Raw genomic sequence first — 14,703 nt, forward strand, 5'->3', positions numbered from 1 at the left:
GCTTTGCTTCTTCCAACTCTTTTTGGGACACGTGGAACTGCGAATAGTACTATGTGATGCACTCCAGTGCAACATGTTCATGCATGTTCAAAGTGAATTAAACCTTAACCATAACCAAGTAGACAAGAAAAACAGTGAGCATTATAATTATTATTATTATTTTTATTATTATTATTATTATTAGAGCCCGGCCAATATATCGGTGGATCGATTATGACATATCACAGATTAATCAATATCAGTGAAAATGTAGCTGCTATATAACTTTTGCTGTGCCGCGATTCAGTCGCTTCCCTGTGTGTGTGTCTCTCTGTGCTGCTTGCTCCCTAGCTGGCCCCTCCCCCTCACACACTCTGCCGCACGCTCTCACTCAGTCCGCAGGAGACTAAACGCTCAAGAAACTGCTTTTTTTTTTTTTATTACACCATGGAAAGCTGTAACTTTGTAAAGCAATATACCACTACACTTTTGTGCCACGCTGTCAGGGCCCATCGAGTAGAATATTCTAGTTTTCACGCAAGTTTTTGAGAGCATATTACAGCGCTTTAACGTCGTATACGTTGTTGCATCTCAGTGACATACAAATAGATGCAACTGTTAATCCACATGTCCACCATTATCTAAGACTATTATACAGTGTTTTAAAGTGAAATAAAAATATATGCGGATATACACATTGTCCCATTTCACTTAATACTTCCATGCAGGATTTCCAGGGGCTCATATGTTCACAAGTTAATGTCTTCATTCAAATCATTTTCGAAAATGTTCCAAGTAGTTGTCGTTTCATATATTGTATGTTTTGAAAGCAGCTACATTGTAACAGAAAATGTAGTTTCGTCCCTTGTATTAAGTCCAGTAATGTGATGCATGTTTTGATTATATACTGTATATGCTTTTTCACTTTTTAATGTTTGCTTCAGTGTTTGTTTTTGAGCTGTTTGCAAATACTCAGTGGCTGAAGATGGAACTTTTCAATAGCTAGTAAATATGACTAATTGATATTGGTAAGATGTTTTGGTGAATATCCATCCATCCATTTTCCATGCACTAAGCTTTTATAAACACATCATGTGAAAAACATCTCACATTAACCTATGTGTTTTCACTTTCAGATTATTTATTTTAAAATGCTCTACTAGGCATGTCCTTATATTCAAGATTCAAGATTCAAGAGAGTTTTATTGTCATGTGCATGGTAAAACAGCAGTTATACCATGCAATGAAAATCTTATTCTGTTCATTCTCCTAAGAAAAGAAAGAAAACACAAGAAAGAATAAGAACATAAGAAACATAAACACATAAACATATATACCAATAAATTAAGCAACAACAACAGAAGAGACATTAATACAAGTAAATAATACAAACAAACAAACAAATAAATAAATAAATAAATAAAGTGCTATGAGTGTGTGCGTGTATTGATAGTCTTTCTAATTCATTTGGTAGTCTTCTGCTTTTTTGTGTTGAATCATATTTTGGGTAGGCCTATTATAAAAATTTCTGTTCATGCACAATATATACGTATATCCTCTGTATATCAACGTTCTTTTTTGGCAAATGTATCGGTTATCACCTGATATATCTATTATAATAGATATATCGGATATCGGCTTTTTTCAGCCCCCAATATCAGTATTGGCCCCAAAAGTCCCATATGGGTCATGCTGTAATTATTATTATTATATATTATCATATCAGTGGTTTATTTGGTCTCAAAAATGTTGACAATATCTTTTAGTGTCAGTTTGTGGGAAATAAACATTTCAAAACACACCTGCATTGTTTTTTGAGTTTTTTGAGTTTGCTTGTCCAGTCAAATTTTTTCATTGTACTTTTCTTCAAATCTATGTTAAAATCTTGTCTCGTCTCGTTCCCGTGTACACAATCTTGTGCATCGTCTCGTCTTATGAGGTAGATGTCTCGTGACGCCCCTATTATTTCCACAGTTCATGTACGCATCCAATTTGCTATTAATAATAGCTGGGGTGGACGCTAACTGAGGTTCCACCTTTTTTTTGTAGTAGTAGTATTTGTCCTTTGACAAGATACATTGTAATTACTTTTGTAAGTTCTGGTATTTTTTAGGTCACTCTGCACATTTAATTTATGATTTGAAGCTTTTTATAGTCCGGTCCCACTATGCCTTTGCAGATTTCACTTCTACTTAGGCTACATTAGTAATAATATAAACAGTCAGAGCTGCGAGCCTCACCGGGGTCTGTGGACGAGACTGCTGTTGAGTGATGGACGATTCTCACCAGTCTTGTCCCAGAGGTGTAGTGCTGCGGTCTGTCTGGTTTGGCAGCCGCATGCCGGACACCACAGAAATGTGCACACCCCTGCACAACTGCCATTAATCTTCTTTGTTACAGACTAAAATGGTGTATGTGGTTTTCACACTCCGGGCTTGTGAGATTCGCCTTGCCATGATTGGGTTAATATGCACGCTCTCATCCAGTTATTTAAAACCAAGAACCATCATTCCTTCATGTCTCCCCTCGCTCCTTGACAAAGCTGACACTTTCATAAAACTCTTCAGGAACTTAAGGAATTTCATGCAGATTGTGTTTGGATTGGTGACAGCTAATGCATACATATGTAGTGACCAAGGAAGACAAGGTGCAAGCCAATGAAGTCGTAGCTTTATAGTTTTTTATTTTTATTTGGCCTCAGTATCTAAATAAAAAGGAGTTATCCTTGGCAGGGTTTTTACTTCTTATAAACTGTTGAAACGCGCTGTTATGTTTTCAAAATATCCTGTAAGTTTCTGTAGTCAACTGCCGCAGTCTATAACATTTTTATTTTCTGTTTAGTACATCATAAAACCAGTGACTTTTAGGACTTTCATATTTGGCAATCCAGTGTAACATTCATCACTTTTTATTGACAAGTTTGTCTGGCTCTGGTTCTGTCACCCTAATTTATAGCACATTTTATACAGCACGTATCCACTGTTGCCCCGGATCACATGTCATGTGGATCATTGACTTGCCTGCTAGTCATATGGCTAGTCCTTTTGTAAAGTTTGTAGCTTTAGAGTCCCCTGGCCTTACTATGAGTACTTTTATTGGGAACTAGCCTAGTGTGCATGTTGGCTTGGTTTTGCTCTTCAGTGGGTCATGTGTACCTTTGGGCCCTATCAGAAACAAGCAGCCATCCAACCATCGAGTGCACCTCAGCAAGCCACATTAACCCTGTCGCCCTCTCCAATCCCTTCAACAATGAGTCACACATGCTATGACTCAACACCCGCAGCTGAAGGTTGTACCCCAGCGCCACCATCCATCCTTCACCAAGGATAATAAGGTCAGTTATTTACTCCTATGGCAGGGCCTAATCTGATTCCAGCTCAGGTTCTGCCAAAACATTTATTTAATCGAAACATGTTGTCAGGGGATGAAATCACTTTCTTACCTAATGGATTAAAAATGGATGGGGATGAACAGAGCTTCAGTATTCACGCCTCATTTCTAAAGCTGTAAACTCTCACATGGAGAACTGATGCACGTCATTTTGGTGTCCATGTACGCAGATTCGATCCTCACGTGCATCCGAAAACAATGTTCAGTAGTCTGAAGAAGAACATTGCCTGAAATATGTAGATTTCTGTACAGTTGACATACAAACTTCTTAGATGTTTGGTCTACAAGTGTAGAAATTACTCTAGCAGGATCAGAGTTTGTATTCCAGGAGAAACAACCTTATCGATATCTGATCGATTTGCCCTTCAACCTGTTGAAACTGTACCATGAGGCATAACAGTGCTATATATTGCAATATTGATGTTTTGCCCCATTACTGTTGATCAGATTTTTTTTAATACGCAGTTGTGCCAGAAATTGAAAGGTCTGCCTGACTTTGTGCAAACCTTGACTTCCACCACAGCTCACCTACACTCCAAGCCATTGTGACTACCCTACTATTTTTAGCAGTGCTGTGCCCATTCCTCTGTTGGCAGATTTTGTAGCGTGACAGGGGCCCGCATGAGGGCCACAATGATACAGTGTCTCTGTCTACCTCCTCAGATAGATTGTTTAAACAGTATCCTATGCTGGGGACGGGTCCCATGACAACTCCATAAATATTTACTTGCAGAAGCCGCACGCTTTCTTGAGAGGCACTTGTCTGTAGGCTACCTTGGCAATGTTTTTTCTTTTATGCTTGTTTTCCATTGTTTTGTCAAATACAAATACAGTGTGGGATTAGTTAGGATATTTGGCGATTGTCTTCCCTGATGAGTGTTTTCACTCATCGTGCTTAGACAGAATGTCTGGAATGTGATGATAGTTGAAATGTTAGCACTACCTGGTTTGTGCAACAGTTTCTATGACTTGTTTTAGATTTGAATGAACACCGCCACCTCATTCCTACACTTCCTGAAGGAATACTAATAATAAATAATAATTTTGGTACATTGTGTGTTATAGTATACATGTGAAAGTGACATAGTTAAACAAAAGTTAACCATGTATGACTGATAACGGATTTGAAGGTACAGGAGCAAGATTGTGTCCCAGAATAACTGCTGAATTGGGCAGTTCATCCACGAAGCAGGTCTTTTAGAAGCGGGTCAGATCAAACAGCACATTGCGGGTCCCGCTGGTGCTGATGTGGCTGACAGAAGCGGGCCGAGTGGCTTCAGGCTGCTCATCCTGTATAGAATGAGGTTGGAGGCTTCATTCCTGGGGGTAAACACTCTTATTTTCACCTTCTCAATTACAAGGATAGCATCACTGTTAGAGCAGTACCTTAGCTATGTCTCACTGCAACCAGCAAAGTTTATACACTGAACGCCATGCATTTTTTCAAGGTACTAAAAAACATCTTAATAGATTTATATAAGCTTATCATGTAGGGATGGTGGCCTTGTTTTCTGTCTCCAAAAGAAGAGTGGTAAAACAGAGGAAGTGACAAAAGTTGAGCACGATGTGGGATTTTGTGCTACTGGATGAAGTTCAGAGTTCAAATTTTGTAAAATAATAGACTGATTTGAACCTAATTAGAGAACAATTCACTAATACATTATGGGAAAATACTTACAACAGTTTAAAAAATGAGTTGAGAATGAAAAATATATTGGCCGTATTCCCACTAATACTACAGTAGTTACTTATTTTGAGTCGTTTTGTCGTTTTGTTTATGTTGTGCACGGTGGGAGTTATTGATAACTGGCGGGGGAAACAACTGCTTTATTTCTGTGACCCGTCTACGTTATCATGCATGAGCAAGGGTACATTCGGATTTGGCTTTGTGGATTATTTTATTTTTCACGTGCAAAGTGGTGATTTTGTGTCTATATTGTATGTGGAGCATGCTTAAAATATAAAAGACTGCACTGACTCTTCATTTTCCAACAGATGATGGAAAGGTGTTCCATGGCAGTGGGGTCGGAGACGCTTTTGGTCCTCGCTGCTTTAAGGGTGACACCATGGGCTGCGGCATCATGTTCCCGCGAAACTACATTCTGGATGGTAAGGGTTCAAATAGTACAAATACAGTTGTTCATTAAGCCTGGGCGACATGGTAGTGGGAGTTTTGTTTCTTAACTTAATTGGGATGACTTATTCCAGACATTATATTCAACGCATAAACGTATAAACGCATTTTGAAAAAGAATGCTATTCCGCCGGCGGAGTAGTACCAGCTGCTACACAGGATGGAAAAAAAAGTCAAGAATGACCACTACTTCAAAGTTGCCACAGAACAGTTAAAATCATGTCTTGTTTACATATTGTATTCTAAACTCTATTTTTACCATAGCGACAACGTTGCAAGGCATTATACATGTTATATAAACGTCTTTTCACAGCGATATGTTGACAGGGGGTGGGGGCGGCAGTGCCGCTGCGAAAGCAACAGAACATGAAATAAATCAGGCCCCTTTACGCTCATTAAAAGGCCAACTTAAAACAGTAATTGAAGGATATACAACTCCAGAGTGCAAATCTTCCTCTAATCACTGTAAACATCCTCCGTATCACCACTATGTTTGTGTAGCTGAGAGGTGTCACCCCGATGACGTCACATCTGGAAATGACACTTTGCTGCGACAGCCAGTTTGTCATGGCTGCCACCATTAACTATAAATGTCCGTTTTGCAGATTTACAGTTTGCAAACAATGTAGAACATAATTACAAACAATATATAACTTATTTAAGCAAAGTTGATAAATCATGTCAGTTACCCTTTAAAGGTGCTGTCTGACATGGTGAGGTACTGCAGTGGTGTTGCTAGCGTTCTGATATGTACTATATCCTGCCCTCTTCCTGCTCTCCCTGTTCAATCTGTTCTCTGAAACCACAACTGGTAACAAATGGTGGAGTTTTTATATTTTTTGTTTGAAAAAGTAAAACTTGGAGCCGAAGAGGGATTCAGATTATCATGTGATTGTTAGATTATTGTGCAAGTGATCATGAAGTTGTGACCAGTCGAGCCTCATTTACACTCAGTGGGTATGCAACTTTGCGTGCCGACGGCATGCCAATGAGTAAATGGTTGTTAACAGGTGTGAAATACAGGTGTGTAAACTGTGCAGGGCTGCGTGCCAGTACGCAAAGAAAATTATAAAATGTTTTTTGTTTTTTGGCACGCATAGTTACCATGAACTAGTCGTAAATGCTACGTGAACACACCACGAATGCACCACAGCCTATGTGTACCAAAGCGTGCCTCTCCGTGTCTCATTCACATGAATGGGTTAACTTTTCCACGACCTCTTGGAGCAATTCAAGGGGAATTGTGAAGTAATTTCTATAGCCTCAGGGATCTTCCTTGCCCAAAGCGATGTCTTCTGGTCAGCAATTCCCTCTCCCACACTGTCTGTGTCTTTTTTTCTAGTTTGCACATTCTGCACCTGCTGCAGCTGCAAGAAAATATAGACTTACCTTTCTTTATTCCTTGAGCTTCTTCTCTGGAGTGCAACATCTTGTTGGTTCCTTGCCAATAGAGGAATTAATGAAGCTAGGGGTGATGCCTGCTGTTGCGTGGCATTCATCATGAAATAGTTGAACAAACAAACTTGGAGAAAACACATTTCTATAGTAGAGTTCATGACTTGAAGCGCAGCCATTTTTTTCCCTACATTTTTTCCCCTACATAACCGTTCACTTGTAGTGGCTACTTAACTTTTTTATAGATGTAGGCATCTTACGGCTGAGTTGGTTTATCCGTAATCAGAATAATAAAGATGAAAGTTGCATTAATCGTGTGTGGCTGCCGACATCTGTTCTCCACATTTTTTGTGCCGCCGCCACGGCACAAGAGCGAATCAGGAGGGGGCTTAATGTCAGCTGACTGATGCCATATGACGTCTACGAAGTGAAGTTATGATGTAGGTGACACGCAACCAACACTAACATTGTTTTCACATTAAAAAAAAAAATCATTTCCGAGGTGTGGCTGCTTCTATTGAGCCGTGGCACCCTGCCACGGTTCATGACATATAGCGGAAACCCTGCAAATAATGGCACTAGTGTTTCACTGATGCGGGAAGTGGTGGTGACAATGCGGGTCTCGCGTACTATTGTCGTGCACTAGACGGAAACACTACTTGACAAGGTGTAAATAAGTTGTGCTGGAGCATGGTAAGTTTGTGCCAATGCACACTATTTCAGTCAGGATTTGCGTGCAAAGTGCGTAATTTATGCGCAATCAGAACGCAAACAGTGCACAAACTAGTCCTCATGCTTTTTAGGAGTGCCATAAATAAATAAATTAATTAATTACACGTATTGCCACGGCAAATTGCAGGACAGTGCGGAGGCAAAATGCGTGCAAGTGTAAACGTCACTTAAATTAGGGGTGTGACGAGATTTCTCATTTGGAGAAAAGCTGTCTTGTGAGAACAGGGCACCTATAGTAGAATCAGACTATGGCATTGCTACTATGAATGATAATACACGTAATATGGAAGTGGCAGTGCGCGAGGCATTATTGGAACAGCCAATTAAGTGCTTTACGCACATCTCGCAGTCCAACTTATGTCATTGTTCCCAGCGTCAGCGAGTGACGTTTGGCTGTTTTTTTCCATCAAAGTTGAACAGCTGCAGCTGTCCAAGCAGAAGCTTTAGTAATTCTACATTTCATCAAAGTTTCTTAAGATTTATCAGATCAAAACACGTAGATTTTCGGATTTGTCTACACCCTTAATCACCGAGTGGTTCTATTTAAGCTTATACATTTGTCTGAGTGCCAACTTTACAAGCACTGACGATCACCGGTTGAAGTTATTTACTAATGCTCAAAGTTAGAAGCAGAAATGAAGGTCAGCCGTATTGTTACGATGTATAGGAAGATAAAGGGTTAAGTAGGTGTCTTGCTTCATTAATAATGGTACTGGGGCGACCAACTCCTCTTCATAACACACCTCGTATGTAGAAGAGATCCGTGTTGACAGTTTAGTGACATGGTCGCTATATTTTGCGAGTAGCGGTGTGCAACAAAAGTGCAAGACAGGAAGTGTTTTTTGCGCTGTGCATTTATTCGGTCATTAAATACTAGCGGTCAGTAAAAGTGAACTATTCGCCGTGCAGGCGAGCGAGAGTGGAGCGCCACCTTCGTACCGCTGTGCAATGCAGGTTTGAAAGCTTTAAAAAACCATCCACAATGCAACCCAATACCTGACCAGTGATACAGCCAAGAAAGCAGAGCCTGGCAACACCTCGCTTCCTGGTGAAACATGCATGGGTGTCCAAAGTGTGATGCAGAGGCCTTCTGTGGAACATAGCTCATTGCAGAAATCAACAAAAATCCAGCAAATGTGGGAAAACAGAGCAAAAAGGCATAATACATAATACTTTTGGCCCACCCTGTACAACTAGAAAAACCTAACATGTTGATACCAGTAACTATTAAAAACACAAAGATATGTCTTTTAACATATTTATAATGTTTTTAATTATAAATCGCCTATAAATTTTGTAATTATAAAGGACAGCTAGACAGACCTAACGCAAATCAACAAAAAAAATAAGATAAGACCAAAACAGTGAGCTGACATTGTTCAACTACAAACTGAAACTATGAATGCCGACACACCTATTGAAAAGCCAGCATTTCAAGAAATGCTTCAGATGTTTGACAGAAAGTACGAATTGTCTGTGAGAAAATATGTGCCACAAATACCAATTCCGTAACTTAACAGAGTGAGAGATGACAAATTAAGGAAATATTGCATTATTATGATATATTATTATTTATGATCACTATTATTATATACACTGCTAAAAAAAATAAAGGGAAAACTCAATTCACACTCACAGATTGACAATCAAGTTGTGATATTTTAGTGTTCCCTTTATTTTTTTGAGCAGTAACATAACAGTGGTTTATTTGGTCTCAAAAATCTGTGGGACAATAAACATTTCAAAATGCACGTACATTGTTTTGTGACTCTGTAAATAAAGTTTGTTTGTCCAGTCATATTATTTCATTGTACTTTTCCTTTTAATGTTAAAATCTCATCTTGTCTCTTTCTCGTGGACCCAATCTCGTGCATCGTTTTGTCTTGTCAGTTGGGTGTCTCATGTCACCCCGAGCTTCAATACATTGCCTGGCCAAAAAAAGGTCACCACCTGGATTTAACTAAGCAAATAGTAATGGACAATTACTGCATGGGTGATTACCTTTCAGCAGGCAACAAGGTAGTTAATCCTAACTGATGCAGTGTGTACCTTCTCATTTGTTAAAACAACCATGTCAAAAGATGCATCCTGTGGTCATAGAAAAGATGTTAATCTTGTTTTGGAAGAGTAAAATTGTTGGCATGCATCAAGCATGAGAAAACATATAAGGAGATGGCTGAAACAACCACAACTGAGTTAACGGTCTAGAGATGCTTGATATTGGCTCTATAGCCCATATGCTGACATTGTCCAGCACTTCACGACTGATGCGATATCAACCGATACGGATATTTGCAGCAGATCTTCCCACAAACTAATGTCAGGTCACATCTTGTTGCAATGAAGGAACGCATTATGTGTCTTTTACTGTGATGCCACTTGATGCATTCCACAAATAAACACTGTTTGTGCAAAATAAAACAAATACTGCAATATTCTATGTAAATTATACATATGCCATATTTATTTTAAACATTTTGCCTCAACGAAAGTAATTTTAAAAAATCATTGCATATTATAGGAAGAAGCCTTACTTCCACGTCGCAGAACCAGTGCTTTCATTCATTGTTGTGTTAGATCCTGTCTAACGGGATGTAACGCACAGCGTTTTTATTGTGAGGGCCGGAAGTGTGCTGTTTTGTCTTTGACTCTTGACGGCTATGTGGTGTGTGTGTGATGTCAGATGAATCTGAGATCTAAGTGCGAATTAAAAGCGCCTCCCCAGCTTCATTGCTGCCGTACTTTCATCATGTTGCGCTTACTGAGACTGCCGATTACATATACAGTGATCCCTCGATTATTGCAGTTAATTGGTTCCAGACCCGACCCTGAATTTCCTCAAATTAGGATTCATTATTTATAAATGTAATATTTTTTAAATTAGAGCATAAAAAACCTGTTTACGACCTTCTAAATATTGTTTTGGAATGTTGTGACTTTGCAAAAGCTTGTAGCAACAATGCCAGAATGAATGCATCATCAAGCTAGAAGGGGGTCCAATGAAATATTAGTGTATGACCTTTTTTTTGGCCAGGCATTGTATATGTAAATGTTAAAAGCAATAAAATGTGCACTCAACCAGTGATGAAAGTAGAGCGCGTGATTACTGCTTGGCAAGCTGAGTCACTTCACATTCAGACTTCACTTACGTTACATACGGTTTATATTCATTCTTCTATTATTGTTACTGTTGCCTAACTAAGTTGTCAAGTATGTCCAGTTCTATGGTCGTCATCTCGTTTTTCCTCCTTGCCATCACTGCTACTCTCATGTAGTGTCATTTAATGTAAGTATCACACAAAGCACACTCGTGGGGTCACTCGTTTGGATGCTGACTTACTTGAGGTGGTTGTGGCTTTGGATTTTTGTACAATTTTAGAATCTTATTTTTCCAAGGGTTCCACAATATAGCTTTACATATTTACAAGCAAGCCCAAAATCTCACCTTCTTTTTGCTGCAATGTCTGCAGGTTAACAGGCCAGTGAACTTGTGCTAAATTCCTAGGTCATGCAGAAGACTGGCATCAGATGGAGGTCTTTCCTGGTCAAGCGGACATTCAGAACATTGTGTATCTAAATTTGGACGAGGAGGTGGATGAGGAGGAAGATGGTGACGGAGAGCCGGGACAGGGTGCTAGGAAAGTCATGGTAAGGAAAACTGCTGTTTTTTGCCCACTATTCATGTTGGTCTTAAACAGGAAATGTGTCTTCAGACAGTTCCTCTGTCTGCTTGGGAGCATCTGCCAGGGGCTCTGAATTATAGCCCATCAACTTCAAGAATTCTTGCTTGTCTAACTTGCAGGATGGCTGCACGCCTGTGTTTGCAGGTCGGAGAGGTCACTGAGTGGGTGTGAGTGCATGTGTTTCTGAAACCCAAGTGGGTGAGAACAGAAAATCCTAGGATTTGTCAATATTTACTCAGCAGAACACATTACCCTCAATGCACTGCTCCCTGACATCAGAGGTCTTTGTTGGCGGGGCTGCACGTGTGTGAGGGTGTCAAGGGTTGATCGGGCCATCGGTGAGTGTGGTGTGTGTGTGTGTGTGCAACAGTCCCTACACGCACTGTATCGCCATGTTGCCGTGATTGTTGAAAACGTATGACGCCAGTTCCACACACAATAGCAACTAAGCCTCTCCTTTTTAAGTGGGTGGTACATGAAATGTTTGATATGTGAGACACACACTTCACACTACTTCACTTGTTGTTTTAGTGTGTCTGTGTTTGCTCTCCGAGTTGGAACGAAGCCCTTTTGTACCAATGCTGAAAAGTGTGTTGATGTTCTTTTCATAACAGCTGGATAATATTTGATCACTGGCGGACTTCGTAGAGACACGTATTGTAAACACTGACTTGACTGACATCACACTTGTCGCCTATTTATTTTACACTGTCACCCAGCCAGGGAATACGTAACACAAAACACAACTGTATTTGGCTGCAACGAGACATGGAACTAATGGCATTTTCACATTAAATGACGCAATTCCAATTTTTCTACAGTGAGAACAAACAACACAAGTGGTGACGTGATGCTGGTTAGCACAGTAAAGATACACTTTTCTGCTGGAATCAAACTTTCTGTGACATATGACAATGCCACTGTGCATACAACCTTGTTCTATAACTTGTATTAACTGTGTCATCCCTAAGCTAAAACTAAATCATTTTCTCATCCACAAGAAGTGATCACTGATCAGCAGTGAGGTAGGCTAATTGACTTTTCCATCAGACAGTGCTGAAAGAAAAACATTGGGTTTGATATCTTGAAATACTCCAATGATTGGTTTAATATCATGTCAATCGTGCGATGCACCTCGTACCCAAAGCCAGCTGGGGTCCAGCGTCCCAGTGACCCGGAACAGAATTAGCACCTTGAAAATATTGATTTGTAGATTTAAGAAAGACAGGGACAGTGCATATTATTCAACATTTTCATGTAAATATGGAAGATTATAGCCAGTGGCTAATTTCTATATGTAGTCTCTTAGGGCAGGTTGATGTTAAGTACAGTAACAATAAAAAGAATACATAAAAAAATAAAATAAAATAAATGTAAAAAAATAAAATCCTTTAAAATAAAGATAAAACTGTACACTTGACAAAACCATCAGTTTGTGGAGACAAAAAGTGCTTGAGTGCTAAAGTGCTTAGTGTTATATCAAAGCCCGCTGATGTTATTGCATGCTTGAATGGATGCGTATTGTGATTTTATTTGGTCTTTTAACATCACCAACCCGGTTGGAAACTGTGATGTAAAGACTGAAATACACAACTTTTGTAAACTAGAAGACTGCTCATTTGTTGTGCCTTGACTTATGTTATTTTTGGAAAGATTTAATTTATTTTTTAACATACGTGAATTTGCTGATTATTGTTTTGATTGATAATTTTAATGTTCTTATTTTCTATTCTTATTTTATTGCATTAAAACTACTCATTAAAACTACTATATATACTGACCTGATCAAAATATTCAGACCAGTTGAAAAATTGCTAGAATTTGCATTTTGCACATTTGGATCTTAATGAGAGGCCGCACGGTGGTCTAGTGGTTAGCATGTTGGCCACACAGTTACAGTCAGGAGATCGGAAAGAATCTCCGTTGGGCATTTCTGTGTGGAGTTTGCATGTTCTCCCCGTGCGTGGGTTTTCTCCGGGTATTCCAGTTTCCTCCCACATTCCAAAAATATGCATGTTAGGTTAATTGGCGACTCTAAATTGCCCATAGGTATGAATGTGAGTGTGAATGGTTGTTTGTCTATATGTGCCCTGCGATTGGCTGGCGACCAGTCCAGGGTGTACCTCGCCTGTCGCCCGAAGTTAGCTGGGATAGGCTCCAGCATGCCCCCACGATCCTAATGAGGACAAGCGGTATAGAAAATGGATTGATGGATGAATTAACAGAGTTAATTATTTGGTGCTCACTGAACTGAAGTTGTGTGAGGTAGACAGTCTCGAGCAATAGCCTGATGTCTCACCTGATGTCATCAGCACTCAACATAAATATACAGTAAATATATATACAAAAATAAATATAAAATTATAAAAATAAATATAAAAATATAAACACTTGTTTTTGATTTCATCTTTCATGAACTGAAATCAAATATCTGAAGCTTTTGTATGCACACAAAAGACCTTTTTCTCTCAGAAATTGTTCACAAATGTGTCTAAATCTTTGTTAGTGAGCATTTTTCTTTGCCCGTAATTCATCCACTTCCCAGGTGTAGCATATCAAGATGCTGATTAGACAGGATGATTATTTGATATATTACACAGATGTACCTTATGATGGCCACAATAAAAGGCCTCTCCAAAATATGTAGTTTTATCACACAGCAAAGATGTCGCAAGTGTCGAGCGAGCGTGCAATATGCATGCTGCCTGCACGGATGTCCACCAAAGCTGTGGCCCGTGAATTTAAATGTAATTATATAAGCTGTCATAAGCCGTCTCTAAAGGTGTTTCAGAAAATTTGTCAGTTCATCTATCTGGCCTCACATGTGTAACCATACCAGCCCACGTCCTCCACATTCACCATCACCGCCAAGATCATCAGAGACCAGCCACCCAGACAGCTGCTGGAACAATCTGTTGGCAAACCAAAGAATTTCTGTACAAACTGTCAGAAACCGTCTCAAGAAGCTCATCAGAGTGGTCTTCGTCCTCATCGGGGACGACTGCAGTTCATCGTCGTAACGGACTTGAGTTGGCAAATGCTCACATTCCATACAGAACAGTAAAAGTGCACATTTTGGAGTGGTCTTTTATTGTGGCCTGCCTAAGGCACACGTGCTGTAATCATGCTGCCTAATCAGCATCCTGTTATGCCACACCTGCGGGGCGGATGGATTATCTCGGCAAAGGAGAAGTGCTTATGTAGATTTGTGAACAATATTTGAGAGAAATAGGCCTTAAAGTTTTAGATCTTTGAGTTCAGCTCATGAAAAACAAAAGGGTTGCATTTATATTTTTGTTGAGTGTATGATGTTAATGCCTCATTTGGAAGTGTTGTCAAAAACAAAGGAAAAGCCAGTTGTATAACTTTCTGTTTTGTGTGTCCTTACAG

The 14,703-nt window shown here is 39.5% G+C and overlaps 1 protein-coding gene across 1 annotated transcript in view; it reads left to right on the forward strand.

The window, feature by feature from the left end:
* Positions 1-14,703, forward strand: part of spryd3 (SPRY domain containing 3) — a 65,961-nt gene that overhangs the window by 38,136 nt on the left and 13,122 nt on the right. Inside the window, exons 9-10 of the mRNA XM_054769478.1 lie at positions 5,365-5,478; positions 11,136-11,278. Coding sequence (XP_054625453.1) covers positions 5,365-5,478; positions 11,136-11,278 — 257 coding nt within the window. The remainder of the gene's footprint in view (positions 1-5,364; positions 5,479-11,135; positions 11,279-14,703) is intronic.

The sequence above is a fragment of the Dunckerocampus dactyliophorus genome, chromosome 1 (assembly GCF_027744805.1).
Source record: "Dunckerocampus dactyliophorus isolate RoL2022-P2 chromosome 1, RoL_Ddac_1.1, whole genome shotgun sequence".
Taxonomy (NCBI): domain Eukaryota; kingdom Metazoa; phylum Chordata; class Actinopteri; order Syngnathiformes; family Syngnathidae; genus Dunckerocampus; species Dunckerocampus dactyliophorus.